Below are 20,248 nucleotides of genomic sequence, written 5' to 3'. Positions count from 1 at the left end.
ATGAGATTAGCATAGAAACAGAACAATCAGTTTGGTTATTAGAAGAAGGGATCATAGAAACATGATAGGTGAAAAGAACAGACATTTAAACATTTGGTAACTCTTTTAGTCTACTTTTCATTATCTCCCCTCAATTGAGGCAACGTCATAACTGGATCCTGGCATTTTGGGTATAACTCCCTGTACAAGTTGTTATCTTAGATCTTATAAAAGCATCATTAGGTCTGATACAAGTGAGATTCATTATTTATACAGTGAATGAAAGGACATAAGTCTGATTACAGAACTGTAAAAACTATGATCTTAACACCTACATGATATCAAGCCATAATTTTTTTCTGGAATAAAAGAGGAAGTATGGTCATGAAGCATGAGTGGAAAGGTTAACTCAGTGAATTGTCTGGGAATCAGTATTCCCTTTTTAGTGCTCTGTGCCATTCACACTTCTGAACAACATGCCATATAAGATCAATCTCAGTATTGGCCTTGGTAACTCTCCCTTGTGTCCTACAATTGGCCCCATTGTGTGATTATAATTAATTACCCCCAAATCTGGATATATTTCAAAATAGTGAAATACTGTAATTCTAAGCTCTGGAAATGACATTTAACTTAATGGAAACATATTGCTTCACAGAGTTTCCCAGAATTAACAACTGCCAGAGCAGACTGCAGACACTCAATATGATCACTGTTCATTATTGGATGGCCATAAAGATATCCACCTTGAGGAGTGGCAGCCTCCCCCGTGCCAATCAAAGTACATTGACCAAGTCAGTATTAAACATTTCCAGTAAAATAATATTTTAATCACTGCTCCATCTCTCACCCTAGAATTGAACAAAATGAACAAAAGGCAAGAAAGAAAGAAAAAAGTTTTAAGTGAAGAGGCAAATTTTAAGTAGTATAGACTCCATGCACCAGATTTTAAATATATTAACTTCATTACCATTTCTAATAAAGTTACGCAAGTGTGGATACTTTGTGTTGGCATATAAATATTCATACCAGAAATACTTTACTCAATATTTATTTATTATTTATGCATTTAAATTTTATTTTTTAGATATTTTAACTTTTTATTTTGCAATAATTTTTGATATAGAAAACAGCATGGTAGATTAATGCAGGATATTCTCATGGACCTTTACCCAAAATTTTAAATTAACATCATACAGAGTGATAATGCAATTATTGAACCAATAAATTAACATTAATACAATGCTATTGAACAAAATACAGACCTTATTTGAATTTCACCAATCTTTCCACTAAAACATGATAGTCATAAAAAAAAAAAAACCTAAGTGAATATCAAATCTCTAGAAATAGGCACGATATCTCTATGCTCAAAAACAATAGAAGAAATCAGAAAGGGAAAAAATGGACCATTTCATTAGGAAAAAAAATAAGATTGTATATGTCAAAAATGTCATAAATAGATATGAACAGAAGGAAAACTAGGGAATTTTTTCACCTACAATCTGAGCAACACTGAATTAAAAACAATATGCATCCCTGTTATTGTAGTTAGAAGCTTTTAAATATAGAAATAATGCATAATATTAAAATCTCTTTAAAAACCCTAATCTTGTATGATGCATACAAATATTTTCAAAAAGACATTACTTGAGTGAATCAAGATAAGTCTTTATATATGTAAAATTTTTATGATATTGAAATCCTAAATGTGCTTTTTAGAATTTCAGCTCTTAGCTAAAGAGGAAAGCATAGCAAAGGGTTGTTTCAAATGGAGGGAGATGTACCTTCTCTTTGCATGACAGAAAAATAAAATAGGAAATAATGTTCAAAGTCAGGTGAGAATTGTGAGTGAAGAACTCTTAAATTTGATGTATTCATTCATCCAGTTGTCCATTCACTCTACATAAATGTTGTTCAGTTTGTTCATGACACTCATCAAATTGATTGTCTTTAGAGTCATTATGTATGAGGTACACTTTACCATTACACCATTGCTGTAGAGACAGAACGAAGTCTGCATCCTGTGAGTTTTACAAAGTTTGCTGCTCTCCTGTAGCCTGCCTTTCTAAAGGGAGTTTCGGTACTCTGTTACTGAGGCGAAGACAGAAAAGCTTGAGTGTAATGAGACAAACACAACTGAATAGCTATAAGGGTTTAGATTCAGATGGCTAAGGATATGTGGCTTTCATGTAAGAGCAACAAACATTTGTCTAAGAGTCTAGGTAAGTATGAGAAGTTCGAAGGTTAACAGATCTGTCTACTCAGACCCAGCAGAGGGAGCACATTTATGAGGCCTGGAGAAGGAAATAGCTTCTGAGCATCAACAAGCCCTTTGAGCAATGCACAGGCATCAGGAATATAAGAGGACTCTAAAACTACAGTCTTTTTTTGGGGGGGTAGGGCATGGGGGAATATTGAGGAACAGTGTGTTTTTTCAGGACCCATCAGCTCCCAGTCGTTGTACTTCAATCCAGTTGTGAAGGGCGCAGCTCAGCTCCAAGTCCAGTTGCCATTTTCAATCTTAGTTGTAGGGGGCACAGCCCACTATCCCATGACAGAATTGAACTGGCAACCTTGTTGTTAAGAGCTCATGCTCTAACCAACTGAGCCATCCAGTCACCCTAAAACTACAGTCTTTAAAGGGAATGCAGACTCTGATGAGTCTATGGCTACATTATACTAGGGTCCCAAGGTGACCAGCATCCAAGTGAGAGTAGAACTAAATGCTTGCTGTGTAGAGGGGTACTTTCACAAATTAACATCAATTGCAGAAGTGAAACCACAATTATTTTTTAAATAACATATATAATATAAAATAGAAGCTAAATGTAAGGCCAAATGAAGTCCCATATTTTTTAATGAATGTGTTAATGCTAATACATCAAAATTTTAATTGAATAAAAGAAGCATTTTGTTACATTACAGATTCTACTTAGTTTATACAAATTCATTATATATCATATCATATTTATTCATGAACAAAACATAGAGAAATGCAATGCTGCTAACATATTTAAGGAAATTCTTACTATTTTATCATTTCTAGCAATAAAACTATGTTTTGTTCCTCAGAATAAAAGCTTGAAAAACAAACTCTTGTCTGGAAACAAGCTATGTGGCATCCGTGCAGAAGAGGTGAGTAAATTTTCTCTTCTAGCTTCAACTGGATAGAAATAATATTAGTGTCAGTTTTTCTTTTTTTAAAAACAAGAGATCTGGTGACTTTTTTCTCCTTCTAACATAATCATACAAAAATTGATGTCTTAGTAATGAAATCAAGTTATGAAGAAAAGTTTAAAATATATTCTGTGCATTCATTTTAAGTATGCATTAAAAATGAACACCCAAAATGGTTAAAATGAGTCCTTTCTGGACTTGTAAAAGATAAGAGCATAGGTTATATGGAATAATAGAAGTGAAGTTAGGCAAATCATGCATACCACATGCACTAGTACTCTCTCATTGTAAAATAGCAAGAGGAAACTTTGGGGGTGATGGAATAGTTCTATACCTTGTCTATGTTCTATATCTATCTATATTGATCAAACCCATCAAACTGCATACTTAAATGGGATTAGCTCTATGTAAATTATATCTCAATAAAATTCAGTTTTGATGTTAGCTGATCATAGTATATAATAAACACAATATACTCATGGTACGATCATCTCCTAGTAAACTCTATTAATGTAAAGTCCTGCCTAATAAATAAAGTCCTCTTTTATTTCTGAAATTTTGTAATTTTCCAAGCATGTGCTGAATGTATATATGCCTTGTACTGAAACAACTGCAAGTGTACTGTGATTCAGTTTTCTATTATATTCAGAATATTTCTAACCCCTCAAGGTAGTAAAGTTTGCAAAGTAGGAGACTGTGTTATGATGGTGCTATAATTCCTAAATCATTATCCAGTGTTGGAAGCACCATCAATTAGAGTATAAAATTGAAAGTGTAAATGACATACCTCTGAAAGGTTCTAATATTAGAAACAGTTTCTCACACACATCCTTCTCGTGAACCACCTGCATTTTGTGACCTATTGAATCTGAAAGCTGATAAGAGAGAAGGAAAAGAAAGCAAAATGAAAAGAAATGAGGAAAGAAGGAAAGAAGGAAGGAGACATGGAGATAGGGAGGGTGGTAATGAGAGGGGAGAGAGAGAGAGAGAGAGAGAGAGAGAGAGAGAGAGAGAGAGAGAATCTGGTGTCTCTAATTTGTTTACATTTACCAGTTAATAGACATGTGGGTTGTTATTTAACTATTATGAATATATACATACTGTAAACTTTCATGTATATGTTATAATTTCTCTTGGTCAAATACCAGAAAGATTTTGCTGTATAATGCAGTATGTGTATGTTTAGTTTTATATGAAACTGCCAAACTGTTTCCCAAAGTGACTGTACTATTTTACATCCCCACTCAACTATAGTATCAATTATCATTATTTTCATGTGACTATGACAATATATTAGTTTATGTTCTACTTCTTCTACTGAGGAATCAGAACTGATAATTGCAGATGCAGAAAGACAAGTGACTGAAATGTCAAGTTAGAATATTTGAAATTGGTTCTGCTCTGGAAAAATGTGAATACATGATTGTCATCTGTGGTTTAAGAGAACATATTTCAGTGTGGTAGCCAAACATATCTGCAAAATTCATTTGTGTGCAGTCTGAAAGAATTTTAATCTTCAAGTGTGAAAATATAAATGAAATTAAGGCACTAATCCATGTTTCTGCTCTTGCAGTCAAAAAAAATCCAAGCCCAGCTGAAGGAGCTTCGCTATGGAAAGAAGGATTTATTATTTAAGGTGAGCCTCTTTTTCCCTTCCCCTTCCAACTTGCTAGTCAATAAGTAAACTATCTAAAATAGAATTTAGCTTGAATTTCCTGATTTTCATGAGAAATAGAGTTCTATTTGACTGCATTTAAGATGCTTTCATTTTCTTGCCTACCTAATTCATGGATATAAATGCAGACATGATTTCCTGGGTACATTCTTAATCCAAGGCAGGCATTATTACAAAGTATTTAAAGCCCCTTTGTAACCTTCAATTACTTTATTTCAATGCTGAGGAATATTGTCTTTTGGAATATTTATGTTAAGGAAAATATATATTGAGCAAGTTTGCAGAGATGAAGTCTATTGGTGACCTATGTACGTTCTTAACTCCCAGTGATCCTCCGTAAGTCTCTTTATTATTAAAAGTCTTCATATGTAATCGTTGTTGATTGATTGTGGTTATCGGTAATTATACTTTTCTTTACAAGTCTGTCAAGTCAAGACCTATGCATAGCTAGACATCTACCACAAACTATGATGTGATCGACTGAATAATGCCCCCCTCCCCCAAATATCCATTGGGTAATCTCTGGAAACTGGTAATGTTATCTTTTTATGGCAAAAGAGACTTGGCAGATTAAATTAAGAATCTTGAGATGGGAAGATTATCCAAAATTAGCCAGGTGAGTTCTAAATATAATAGCACAAGTTCAATAAGAGTGAACAAAGAAGGTCCAAATAAGAAGAAACTTATGTGACCACAGAAGCTGGGGGGAAAAAGACAATGTAATGGATCCCCCCCCACCCCCCATAGCCTCCAGAAAGAACCAGCCCTGCCAACACTGTAATTTTAATTGCATGAAATTCATTTTGGACTTCTGACTTCCTGAACTGTAACAAAATAAATTTGTGTTGCTTAAAGTCATGGTGGTTTGTTATAGCAGCAAGAGGAAATCAATACAGATATATTCTCTCTTGAGCATGGGAAATAAAAGGCAGGTGCCTTTAATTGTGCTTGTGGCACATCTACATTGCCAAATGCAGTAGCGTCATAGGGTATTAAGCTCTTAGTAGCAGAGATAATCATTTGTTTTAATAAATAATAAGTGCACATTACTTTGCATGTAATATTTCTTTTTAAAAATATTTCACCACAATGATCCATCACATGTACAAATGTCAGGCTTAAAGAGAGATAATACCATGTTTTATTTAACAGTTGGAAAATCTTTCAGTTTTCCAATGGAAACAATAAGAAATGATTTATCTCATTTCTTTGGCATCTTCGCTTTTAGCAGAGTCATGGAAAGGTTTCCCTATTATGTCAACCGATATTTATTAAATACTTATTCCTTATGAGCCACACCTTACCATTTGCTCTTCCATAAATATGCTACCTGCCAGTCCTTTGACCTCATTTATAACAAGACATTACCCAGAACACCAAGGAAACTGTTAATTAATTCTCATTAATGCTTACCGATCCCTACTTCTCAGCACTCTTCTCATTGTACGTAATAAATAAATAAGATAAAAGTATGAAACACAAGGCATTTGCCTGCCTCATCTTTCATACCGAGACTCTTAAGCTCAGCGTATCTTAACCCTTGCATTCAGTTTGGTCTTAGCTTTTTGCAGTCATCAACAACAAATAATTGAAATTGTGGTGGGGGGGGATGTGTGTGGTTTTATTTGCAAAGAAATGTCTAGTTTTCTGTGTTTTAGTTTAACTTAATAATATCAGATGTATAATAAAGCAAATCAATCTCCCTAGAGCTGATACAGTTTAGGTATTCGTATGACAGATGTATGTAAAGATAGAAGATCATTTGAGGCTTTTTAAATCTTTTGAATTTCATTTCTCAAATTGAAGAGTTATAAGAGATATAGAAAAAAAAGTGAGGAGAAGAAAATGAGGAGATCCAATCATTTTCAGTGGTTTATTTATTTTGTAATATTACAGTTGTTGAATATAGGTTAGTAATTTATCAGTTTTCAGAAATTAACAAAATGAGCTTTGTTGAATGTCTTTATGACTTGAAAATGAGATGTTATTTGTAAGTCTTGTAAGTGACATTATTTCATGCCACTTTAAGAGGAGCATTTATATATGAATAGACCGTGGAGTTGCACAAAATAGGATGACTTCAGTGTATACTCTCCCCCAAAAGACTGTTTAACAGAAGGGTTTTTAATAAGTAAAATAGCAAGAGGTCTAGAAGCATGACAATTTTATAGCTTATTCAGGAGCTAAACAATGTCAACAAGCCCCCAGAGATTTTTATTTCTTAATATTTGTTTGTTTTTCCTACTTTCCATGTCACAATCCTCAACTTACTAATTTGTTCTAAGCTTTGATTCATCATTGTATCATGACAGAGACTAAAAATCTACATGCTGTCTTCATCCAACTGTGTACAAAGTCAGAGAAGGAAGGGTGGGGAGGGCACTTGTCCTCAGTGTCATAATTTGTATGAAGGAGAAATTTTTTTTATGAAGTCTTTCCAAACTTAGTCATGGACCATGCAAATTGTGATCTTAGTGTCTTCAGCTTCTATTATGAAATATTACTTCTTTTAGGTAGAAATTAAAAAGGAAGGGTGTTATTGATGGGGACGCAAACAACAGTTTCCACTATAGTGTACTCATCCACTCACCTTGGTGGCAGTAAACTTATCTGAGTTGTTTATTACTATAGCAACAGTTTACATTTAGGTCTTGCGTAAACATTTGTTAAATTAATGAGTGGTGAAGGAATTAATGAATACATAATGCATACATATATATGTACGAACATACATGCATGAATAGACATAAATTAGAAACTGATGCATGTAGACCTAAAGAGTATGTGAGCACAGAAATTCAACCTTGCGCCTTTGAAAATGAGCCAACAAAATACCTTCGGTAACATTTTGCTGAACCCTGAGATAAGCAGTAAAAGATTACACTTCCAGTCGTTTACCTGATAATCTGTTCAATTTTGAATAGATTTGATGGGTTTTACTAAAGATAGACTTCGAAGGAGCAATGCTTGCTGCTGAAGCACTTAAAAATAATGGTATGTGCTGATAGTTGCAAGACATGTTGATAAATTCAGCGTACTTGTTAATGTTTGAGAACTGGCTTTTGAATTGGGAAGGCTCCCAGCAGCAGTAAATATTCTCTACAAAAAAAGGAAGTGAGGCCCTGCTATTAGTTGCCCAGGACTTGAGTTTGTTTTTCTCCTCCTTGATTGCACTTGGAGCTGATATTCTCTGGAATACCTACTCCATTTTGCTGCTCTCGTTTTACTTTTATATATACAGTTCATTTTTTATTCCAAAAGTATCATTTTCTCATTGTGGGCAAATTTCAAAACGTGTCAAAAAGTATAAAGCCAAAAGAAAACATTAAGAATCCCATCATGAAGAAGAAACACACAATATTTTGAAATATTTCTACCTAGTTCCTTTTGTTCTAGGTATAATCTGCCTTGTGATTAACATATATGGTACTATACTATGTATTATACATGATATACTGATTTTTCACATAATTTTAAAACATAAAGATATCCTTTAATTATATTTTCTTCAAAATTGAAACAAATAATTTTCTATATGTGCATGTCAAAAGTGACATTTTCCTTATAAATATGTGTACATTCATATGTATATTATATGTGTGTATTATCATTTTAGTCTACATTATGATAAAAATGCTTTCTCGTTTTTAACTTATAGTTTTTATTGAACATGTATCTAACTAAAGTAATTCACTAAATTTGCTTAAAAATGTTATATGTTAAAGATACCTATTGCACATTATCCTTTTTAGGAGTTGGATATTTTATAGCTTTCTTAATGAATAATTGATAAATATAGCTGTATATATTTAACATGTAACATGATGATTTGATGTACATATTCATTGTGGAATGATTACCAAGATCAAGATAATTAACATATCGATCACCTCACAAAGTTAGCTCTTATTTTTTTGTGTCTGTGGTGAGAATGATTTAGTTCTCCTCTCAGCATCTTGGAATTGTACAATGCCCGATTACTAGCTATAGTCATCACGCTGTACATTTGATCCTCAGAACATATTGCTTTTATACGTGCAGATTTGCATGCTTTGACACCCATCACCCGATTTTCCCTTTTTCCTGACTCTGGCAACCACCATCGTCTGTTTCTATAATTTTTTTGGGGGGTGACAGTTGTTTGTATGTGTATTTTAAGATTCCAAATATTCTACATATAAGTGATAAGATGCAGTATTTGTCTTTGTCTGGCTTATTTCACTTAGTCTAAAGATCTCCAGTTCCAACCATGTTGTCACAAATAGCAGAATTTCTTTTTTTATGTCTGAATGATAATTCATTGTGTGTATATACTTACCACATTTTCTTTATCCGTTCATCCATTGAAGGACATTTAAATTGATTTCTAACTTCTAGTATATTGGCTATTGTGAATAATGCTACAATGTACATGACAATACAGATATCTCATTGGGATACTGCTTTTAATTCCCTCAGATATATACACAGGATTGGCATTGCTAGATCATATAGTAGTTCTATTTTTAATTCTTTGAGGAACTGACATACTGTTTTCCACAATAGTTGTACCAATTTACATTCACACTAGCAGTGTATAAGGATTCCCTTTTCTCTACATCCTTGCCAACATGTGTTATATTTTGTCTTTTGGATAATAGCCATCCTAATAGGTCTGAGATTATATCTCATTGGGGTTTGATTTGCATTTCCCTAATGGTTAATGAGGTAGAGTACCTTTTCATATACCTGTTGACCATTTGTATGTCTTGTTTGGAAAAAAAAAATATGTTCAGGTCTTTTGCCAATTTTTGAATTGGATTATTTTGTTTGCTTTTCTGCTATTGTGTTGTATGAGTTCTTTATATATTTTGGATATTAACACTTTATCAGTTATATGGTTTGAAAATATTTTCTTCCATTTTTGTAGGCTGCTTTTTCAATTTATTGTTTCTTTTCAGGTACAGTAGTTCTTTAGTTTGATACTTTTCTGCTGGTTTATTTTACTTTCTATTGTCTGTGTTTTTGTTTCTTATCCAAGAAATCGTAGCCAAGAACGGTGTCAAGAATCTTTTTCCCTATGTTTTATTCTAGAAATTCTATGGTTTCAGGCCTTACATTTAAATCTTCAATACACTTTTCGTTAATTTTTGTGAGTGGCATAAGTTTCATTCTTTTGCATCTGTCTGTGCAGTTTTCACAACACCATTTATTGAAGAGATTATCCTTTCCCCCTTGTCTGTTCTTAGTGTCCTTGTCAAAAATAGGCTACTCAGTGTAGCACATATTGAATATCCCATCTTGCTTTGTCCTCTGGTACTTAAGAACACTTTGTCGATGTCCTAACCTTAGGTCTCAGATGGATAGGCTTTTTTTTTTTGTTCCTAGTATCCATCCTTTTCCCCGAATTCCAATATTCTGAGACATTCAATTTGGATGCTTCTATTTATTTCATGAAAAGAACTATTACATATTAGATCTCCACTGAAGGATGCTGGTTTTGTGATTATCTGTTATTTATTGAGTAAAATCAAGTTATTAATACCATGTGACATTCAGTGTTTGAAATAAAACGGTGAATTAATTAAATTACTACTTATGAGTTAATTAGTCTAGTGATAAAATAATGCCTTATGTGCATTATATATATATGTGTGTATATATATATATAATTAATGTAATATATATATATATATATATATATATATATATATATGTATGTATTAACACTTTATACTGACCCAGTACATTATTTTATTTGATCCTTTTAAGATACATATGTGTCCTTTTAAACTCTGCATGTCTACTCCATTATCTGGTAAATAATGAAAAAATAAGTGAGGCTAGTTGGCTTTTGTGTTTTAAACATGGAAGCAACAAAGCTTAAAAGTTAGGTTAGTTTGGACAGACTCAATTAATTTTCTTTTGTTTCCTACCACAAAACATACTCATATCCTGCAGTTTTCAAAACTAGTGGGATGGATCATAATCCCTATGAGATAGAGAGAAGTTGTAGGATTCACTTCACAATGAGGGTATCGAGGCCTTGAGAAGTTTGACACTTACTCAAGGCCACTGAAATATTTATTTGCAAAGCAAATTTTTAACAGATTGAAAGCATCACTGTTCTACTTACTTCTTTATTTTAAATTGAACGTGCTTGTGAGAGTATAATGGATAAAGTCTATTTGACAGGAATGTATAGTTATTCCTTTGGTAACTATTTCCATAACATATATTTATACCATTGTATCAATATTCTGACAATATTTCTGGAATGTGTGGTGATAGACCAGATGCACCCATTTCTTGTGAAACTCAGACATCAAAAAGGCACGTGTTCTCATTGGTATTTTTCTCTAAAAACCAGATGTGTTCAACTTGGTGTCTCCACTGTTGTCTACTCTTAAAAAACAGGAACATTGCTTCATAAATTTCCATGTATGGATACCAACAAGTGTCAAATTATTTTCTGATGATTTGAGTCTTCAGTAGGGAATTTTGTGAAGCTGTTGCCTCTTAATTTTTAAACCCTCGTGTAATTTGAGATAATTTCTGTACATCTGTCTCTCATCAACTTACATTTATCTCATTCACATGTTAAACCATTTTTTTTAAATGAACAAAGCAGTTTCAATGCCATTCATTTGCTGTGTGTCAATTTATATCCAGTTAAATGAGCTTTGGCCCTAAAAGTGAAGGCACCTTGCCAAATGTTTAGAGGGATAACTCATTTTACTTTTTTACATGATTCAGTAAACTTTAAGATTTTCAAAACATTCATTTGTGTCTCAAAATAATTTGATGAACCAGTGAGGGCAGGTAATGTCACTTCTTCATGGATCAGAAAAACAAGACCTAGAGAAGTTAAAAAGACTTTTATGAAATCATAGAACTGGTAAGTGGCAGAGTATAATTCTCCTCTGTCTTTTGACTTTACTATATAACATTTTCCCCAGTTAAATTCCCACTTTGTATCTTAGAGTGATTTATAGATTATACTTTTAAGAAATATTTTCTAATACATTCAAAGATCTAAAGGGCAAACATACATAGCTGGAAATGTAACTTGGTGACTTACAAAAAACGCATAATACATGTTGGTAACTAAATTCAATGCATTTCCTTAAAAACATAAGTGTTTTCAGTTCACACATAAGATACTTACAGGTTAGAATTGGGAGTTATTTGGGACAGAGGTTTCTTTTCTGATTTCCTATACTCTTGTGATCCATCCCACTAGTTTTTAAAATTGTAGGATACGGGTATGTTTTGCGGTAGGATATAGAAGAAAATTAATTGACTCTGTCCAAATTAACCTAACTTTTCAGCCTTCTTGCTTCCATGCTTGAAACACAAAAGCCAACTAGCCTCACCTATTTTTTTATTATTTACCAGATAACGGAGTAGACATGCAGAGTTTAAAAAGACATATATGTGTCTTATCAAAAATCATGACAATTTTAAATTTAATACATGTTGATTTTCTCCAAAAACTTTGGGAATATCCCAAATACTGACAATCACTAAAAATACAGAACTTTTTTTAAAGAAATCACAATCAGAGTTTAAAAGTGACTGACCTATTGTTGTATAATTTCAATCTATTTCCTGACTTCCTGTTTATTAATTTGTTCAAGATTATTGATTATGCATTATTCATCAGGCACTAAACTGAGCAAGTGTTTTATTTTTGTTTTATTTTGTTTATTTATTTTTCCATTTGACCAACATTCCTGATTCCTTCATGTTTTAGCAAGGGATTTCAAGTCAATGGATAAATTTCAGGAAGATATTGACTCCTCAGAATTTTTTCATTATTTTATAGAATACTTGGATAGGAGCTTGTATAATTTATCAGATTATCAAATGGTCTATAAGCTTCCAAACAATCTTAACAATTTAAGGACCACTGCTTTCTGTATCGACCCTCACCTTCTACTAGTCTAAGCACTTTTAGGGAACGGTTGGGAATTTTAGGGAATAACAACCAGCTTTCTCTGGTTGTATTGGGCATATCCTGCTTGTCCCAAGTTGCTGTCTTTTTATTTCTTACTCTATTCACTTATTATAAAACTGAAGTGTATTCTATAACTTTCAGGGTAATGGTGATATTAAAAATAATTTTTAGAAAATGTTTATAATTTGAAAGGTTTTTTTAAATATATTTACCATATTTATCACATTTTACCACTAATTCCATATTTGAAAAAAAAAAATGTGACTTATCACATAGGAAAACAAAACATTTTAAATGGTTTAAGCCAGGTATTGTAAATACGTTTTAAAAAGTAAGTATCTTTGTGTGTCCCCAACCCATACTCTGTGTCTATTCCATACCTGGCTAATGGGTCATGGTGCCTTTTCCCACTGAGCTTGGATTTATCCTCAAAATCATACTCATTCCAAGATTTGAAACAACTCCTAAAAGTTAGTGACAATCGGTACGCAAAATAAATCTATTTGCCATTTAGTGATAGTCGGTACTCGAAATAAACCTATTTGCCATCCTGAATGAGCCCTAAATACTTTGTCTGTAGTAAGTCTTCAGTCTCTAGAGGGCTACTCTTGCAAGAGTTGCTCACAACTGTCTTATTGTTGTAGTAAATAATAATCATTATATATTTGCAAAGACATTTTGAAGAAGTGGTCTATAAACTAAGGAATGTTAAAGAATAAGATTCTTTCACAAGTGGGGATTGTTGTGCAGAAAATCAAAATGAAGATAATTAACTTTAGACAGGCCCCAGAATGTTTCTCCTTGGGCCTCAAAGTGTGGGGGAGACCTTGAATTGCTGACCTTCCTTACCTATTCTTGTCCTACTTATTATGTAGCATGGCTTAGTGTATCTTGGTTTAGCAAGCCGGACTACCACTGAGAGGGGCCCCCAATCTTTGCTAGGTTCAGCAGACTTTGCACATTTCCTTGCTTGGGACACATATAGAGCAGTGGCACCATCGTGAGACCTCTGGAGGAAGTCACTTTCCTTGTGGGACTTGCCTGGGATACAACCAGTTCAGTTCAGTTAACACAACAGCCGCCAATTCCGTTCACCGGTTTCTTTAGGCCCTATATACTTCTATTTTCAGTACATTAAAAATATATATGTGTTTTGTTTTCAATGTGAGACATCTTCAGTTTTTTCTGAGCACATGCAAGTTCAACACGTGTTTCTGATCAGAATTCAGATTCTAAAATTACAGATTAGAAATGGTGTGAAGTCAAATTTGAGCACCCTAGAAGTACTGCTCAGGAACATACAACATATTCAAGTAGCTTTCATCTCTAATTAAAATGTAGAACAATTGTACTAGTGTCTATTAAATAATATATATATATATATATATATATATATATATGTACAAAAATGCACAATGAAAATAAAGAACAGTGAAAAAAACATACAATGATTTAACTCATTATACAGTTTTTTAAAATACCTTGTTTCCATATGCCTTATCTTAATAGTTATGCCAAGTATAATTTCAGAAAACAAGAGCAAGTAGTTTTTTCCTATAAATACTTCATTTTTGGCAACACATTTAAATATTCCCTTTTATCATGACAGGAGACATTTCAGAAGCATATTCACGAATTTACTTGATTTATTTCATGTCATTCCACTGCTGTTACTCGGTTAATAGGGTGTTTGTTAACCTATGCATAATGAAAGAGGAAAAGCAATTACTTCTGAAGGTAATTGCATCGAAAGCTGATGTAACAGACATTTAGAGGAATTTAGAGGAATTTTAAAAAGGAGAGTTCTCCATAAATTTCATAGTTTACAGTAAGGAATGTATAGCTTGTGAGGGCAAGAGCAGAATCCCTAAGTAGTACACCCTGGGAGTCTTTCACTAGACAACACTGCCTCTTCAATAATTGTCCCTGATATGTCTCTTAAAGAGCGACTGCGGGTATCTCAGTCTCTACCATTGTCATTTGGACTTAACCCCATTTGCAAAACAAGTCCAATCAAGCCAAGTCATTGCATCAATTTTCAACAACATAGAACCTTCCCATTAGAAGGGTCCTGTAACTCCTTCGATTTTAGTCTCTTGCATGATATTGGCTAATCTCCCTCACAGCATTGCCTCTAATGATAGATGTTCAATGATTAAGGTTCACAGCATTCCAAGAGAGGTTTTATCCCTTCTCACAGAATTCTGACTATTGGAAAATCCCCTTCTCAATCCTGATAATGGTTGATTTTTTTATATGCTATCTGATTCCCAGACATGTCAGACTCCTATCTCTAAACTAATGTGTATTTTCCCACATCTTGTTTTAGTTCCTTTTTTATTCTTTGTCTCTATTTTTTTGCCCTTTCTCTTCTCTATGTCCACTCTTCTAAGACCCTTCAGAAGGAAAATTTGAATTAATGATGTAATTGTTTTTCAGTCTTAGGAACATTGTGGTGTTAGCCAAGGGTGGAACTCGATTTATTGCTAATGTTGAAATAAACTGGAAGGTGAGATGGAGTGAAGTAGGTAACTGAAATCATTTCAGGGCTCTGAACTCACACTATTATAGATTCCCTGTTCAATTCTAGCAGTTTGAACAACGATACCCAACTTTACTCAATGAGGATGTTCTGCTTGGAGTTCCATACATTTCATCATGTGTAAGGAGCATCTGTGTATCTTGTTAAAAGGATGGGCTGGTTCAGTAGGTCTCGGAGAGTCTGCCTTTCAAACAAGGTCCAAGAGAATACGGACTATGATGAACTATAGGCCACACTTTAAATTGCAAGGCCCAAGGCATTTAATTCATCTGCTGTGAAAGGGTTTGGTTATTTTCTTAAATTTGAAATTCTGTGAACACTAGTGTAGTAGTAAGAACCAGCATTTGAAATCGAACGATCTGAGTTCCCTTTCACCCCTTTCACTTAACTTACTATTATTGCATTTGCATATGGACCTCTGAAAGAGGGTATTTGCATTTATTATTTAACATCCTTTTTTCCGTCTTACCGCAGCTGACATTTTGCAAGAGGCATAAGAAAAACAAAGTTGGATGACAAATTGCACTGCCCTCAGTCTAGTTAGGAAGACAGGCTAATTTATAATTAATTTTAATACAACACAGCAAGTGTTTTATAAGCACTTCATCTAGCACTGTTGGGAAAGAGGTCAGTGAGGGGAGGGTCATAGATCAGTAAGGCTATTACTACATTGCGACAAGTGGCATTGGATTAAACCTTGGAGGCATTGCACCAAAGCCTGCACTTGGTAGTTACTCAGTAAATACTTGCAGAAAGGACAGGAAGAGAAAGAAGGAAAGAGTCACTGCATAAGTGAAGAATGCTGTCTTCACTGAGAAAACATCCTAGCCAAAGGTAGGGTGTTTTGAACATGCATTGCTATTTAAAAATTGTCATAGGAACTTGCTGAAATGCATGGTATATGTGAAAAGAGGTAAGAGAAGAGATTAGGAAGACAAGATGGTGCCAACTCTTGAGGAACATTAATAGTGATGGTAATAATTTTTGGAGAAATGTACCAATCGTTTTATAAATAATGCTGCTCTTTGTTTGTAGGGGAAAGTTTCAAGCTCCTGCTGGATTTACATGTGGAAATCAGCTTTCCCTCTCTGATTTATCCCCCTCCGTGGGTCCTGGGTGGATTATTTTTCCAGCCAGTGAGCGCATGCTGGCAACAACTTGACACCATATAGGTGGTTCTGACTGATCAGGAGGCCCACAGTTTCTGGTTCTGGTTCTGTTTTCTTCTTCTTTTACCAGTTACCAACTTAAATGTCTCCACTGTAAAGTGAATATAGGACAAAAGGACAGAGAAATGAGGCTGGTGATATAGAAATATTATTCTCAGAAAATAGATTCCCCCAAAACCATATCACAATCTAATATTTTCATACTTCTTTTTAATAACCGATTTAATGAGACTGGAAACTATTGCTACTTAATGGGGTGTAAAACTTTTCTCATTTAAAATTATCAACTAGGCTGTGAAAGAAGAGGTAAACTCGAATATTCTGTGTAATAAAGGAAAAGAATGGGAGTCTTCGGATTGGTGTCACCTATTTTAGACCTTTATTAAGCCTGTGTTTTATTCAAAATTAGACTCATTCTCTTCACCTCCAACCCATACAAGAGGCAGAACAGTGCAGCACTTAAAAGCAGAGACTCTGGATCCAGACCTCTGTATTTACTACTGGCTGTCAATTTCAGTATGGATTTGGAGATGAGTGAACATATGTCTGTTTTTCCTCATTTGTAAAATGAGATTAATGTTAGCTTCTATATCATACAGTTATTTTGAGAAGTTAATGAGTCGATATAAGTAAACTATAAATTTACAATAGTGTCTGGCACCTATTAATTGCACAAGCATTAGCTATTATTATTCCCCCCCCCAAAAAAAAAAAAGGTAAAAGCTTTACTTTCTTTTCATCATATTTTGATCACCAAGTGTTTGGGGTTTTGAAGGAAGCTTGGCTATAATCCAGGCTCTTCCTATTTTAACTGAGTTGCATGACCTCTCTAAGCTGTTTCTCTACCTGCAATATGGAAATCATCACATGCTGCAGAAAAGGTGTGTGTACAAAGAGGGCTGTGAACCTGCTGCTGGAGGTGCCTGGCAAATGTCCACTGCCGCCATGTTCCCTTCCCATTTGTTTTTGGAAACACATGCAGACAGAAATAGAAGGATAAACTTTTTATCCCCTTTTTCCTGTTGGTCATAGGCAAGCCTGAGAGAGGATTGAGAGGAACTGTTGTGTTTCGATAAGAGGGATATAAATGGAATCCACAGGGTGAATCTCCCTGGGCATGGCAGCAGGAATCCTCTCATTATCTCAAGGAAAATATGGAAATTCAGTTTCTTTCCAGCATCCATGTATGAAGGTGCTGTGGCATCCTGAGGTGTTGGCTACCAGTACGTTTCATTTCGTAACTCTGGCTAGCATTCTCTCATACTCTAGTTGGGCTTTACTTAACATTAATTAGGATTTTCCAAAACAGTGGTAGGATTTTCATTCACAATTGTATACAGTAAATTATAGCATTCCCTATTTTGAAGTTTCACCTGTTTACTCTCTCTGGTGAGAGAAATGTATATTAATCAAAGGCTCTAATTGCACAAATAGAAATACTAGTCTGCAAGGTTGAATCAGTCAGCTGGGATTAAGCAGAAATGAACGCATTCAATAAATGTTTCTCAAATAACTTCTATATGTCAGACACGGTGTTAGATGCAGTTTGTATAGCCATAAATAATCTAAATGTAGCACTTTCTATAGAGCATTTATGGCTATTTCAGATAAGAGGAGACTTATGGGTATTGCCCAATGTTCCAAAGCACCACCATTTGTAATCTTTGCTTTTGTAGTCTAACCTCCCACACACCCGGTTCCCCACCGGAAAAAAAGTGTTTATTTGTTCGTTCATTTATTCATTTTAAAATCTGTTTTATTGAGGTATAATTTTCATTCAGTAAATTAATCATTTAAATTGAACAATTTGTTGAATTTTGGCATATGTATACATGTATCATATAAACATATATATGTGTGTGTGTTTGTGTATATATATATATATATATGTGTGTGTGTGTGTGTGTGTGTGTGTGTGTCCACACACACACACACATACACATATAGCATAATTGTCAACATAATCCAGACTTACAACATTTCTATAATTAAAAAAGAAAGTTACCTTGGGCCCCTTTGCAGTCACGCTGCTCTCCCCATACTAAATCTATTGTTTTGCTTTTTCTAGCATGTCATAGAAATAGAAACACTCAGTATAATGCTTTTGAGTTTTTATTCATGCTGTTGCATCTGTCAATCATTTGTTTCTTTCCAATTTCACTTCATCTAATTTCATTTGGTTGTTTCCAGTTTGGGACTATTATGAATACAGCTGCTATGAACACTCACGCAGAGGTCTTTGTATGGACATATATTTTTATTTTTCATGGATAAACCTTGGAATAGAATAGTTAGGTCATATGGTAAATATGTTTTATTTTATAAGAAACTGAAAAATTGTTTCTAAATTGGATGTACCATTGCATCCTCCTGAGGCAAGTATAAGAGGTCTACATTATCTTCTTTCCTGCCAATATTTACTTTGACCAGGCTTTTAAATTTTAACCTAGTGCATGTGTAATAGTAGAGCATATGGTTATAATTTGCATTTTCCTAAAATTACTGATGTTGAATACTTTTCACATACTTATTTACATTTGTATATCTTTGTTGAAAGATCTATTCAAATGTCTTACTCTTTTACACATTTTGTTTTGTTTTTTGTACTGGTATGTTTGTTTTCTAATAATTGAATTTTAATAGTTTTTTAAGTATTCTAAGTTTTTTATGTATTCTAAGTTTTTTATCGGATATATATTTTGTAAAATCATGTCTTGCACTATTGGCTTTTCATTTTCTTAACTGTAACTTTCAAAGAGAAAAAAATATGTTTTATTTTTAATGATGTCAAAGTTACAAATATTTCTTTGATATTAGAGTTTTTTGTGTCTAAAAAATATTTGCCTAAGGGTGGCCGGTTAGCTCAGTTGGTTAGAGTGCGGTGCTAATAACACCAAGGTTGCAGGTTCGATCCTCACATGGGCCACAATGAGCTGTGACCTTCTTAAAAAAAGAAAGAAAGAAAAAAGAAAAGAAAAGAAGTATTTGCCTCACCCAAGGTCATGAAGGTTTGCCTCTCTGTTTCCTTTTAGATGTTTTATACTTTTTGGCCCTTATAATTAGGTCTGTGAGCCATCTTAAGATTAAGTATGAAACTTAAGTTTTGTACGAAGTGTGTATAAAATATATTGGGAGGTTTATTCATTATTGATTTTCAATTGTTCCAATCTCATCATAATTTATTTTTAACATAGTAGTGATTGGGCTGAGACTTGGGTGACTGATGGGTGCAGAAACACACTGCGTAGTGTGCAGATTTTTATGTCACTTAATTCATGGATTTCTGCATAAGAAATCCATGTAAAACTTCTTTGACTAGAGGTGTGGATATTCTTTGTTCTTACAGTTCGGCACAGCAGTTAAGTATTCTGAACCTAGAATGTTAAAAGCTTAGAAATCAAGCCTGGGTTTACCACTGACTAGGATAATTTGGGGCACATTTTTCAACTTCTGGGTCTTAACTTTGTCATAAAATTGGACTTCACCATTTTGTTCAATGCCTCCTGGAGAACCAAGTGCTTTATAAATGTTAGATACCATTATCGTCCTCTTCCTCCCCCTCTGTCATCTTTTTTTATTAGCTCATTGTTTCAGTCAGGGGAAATGTATTTGTCTGATTCTCAACCATGCCGGCCATACTGCTCTGAGCTCAGGTGTCCCGTGCTGTGTTCTGCTGTCGTTATCTGTGTGTCTGCTGCCTTTCCCTAGAGAGCTGAGAGCTCTTGTTTTGAGGGATCTTCATCTAATACTGTTTTACTCTAATT

The 20,248-nt window shown here is 33.9% G+C and overlaps 1 protein-coding gene across 3 annotated transcripts in view; it reads left to right on the top strand.

Moving 5' to 3' along the window:
* Positions 1-20,248, top strand: part of LUZP2 (leucine zipper protein 2) — a 428,283-nt gene that overhangs the window by 316,874 nt on the left and 91,161 nt on the right. For all 3 annotated transcript variants that reach the window (XM_033120638.1, XM_033120637.1, XM_033120636.1), the window contains exons 6-7: positions 3,055-3,117; positions 4,733-4,795. In XM_033120638.1, the coding sequence (XP_032976529.1) occupies positions 3,055-3,117; positions 4,733-4,795 (126 nt within the window). The remainder of the gene's footprint in view (positions 1-3,054; positions 3,118-4,732; positions 4,796-20,248) is intronic.

Source organism: Rhinolophus ferrumequinum, chromosome 11 (assembly GCF_004115265.2).
Source record: "Rhinolophus ferrumequinum isolate MPI-CBG mRhiFer1 chromosome 11, mRhiFer1_v1.p, whole genome shotgun sequence".
In the NCBI taxonomy this organism is placed as follows: domain Eukaryota; kingdom Metazoa; phylum Chordata; class Mammalia; order Chiroptera; family Rhinolophidae; genus Rhinolophus; species Rhinolophus ferrumequinum.
The sequence above is the reverse complement of the archived record's forward strand: the minus strand, read 5'-3'. Positions and strand labels throughout refer to the sequence as shown.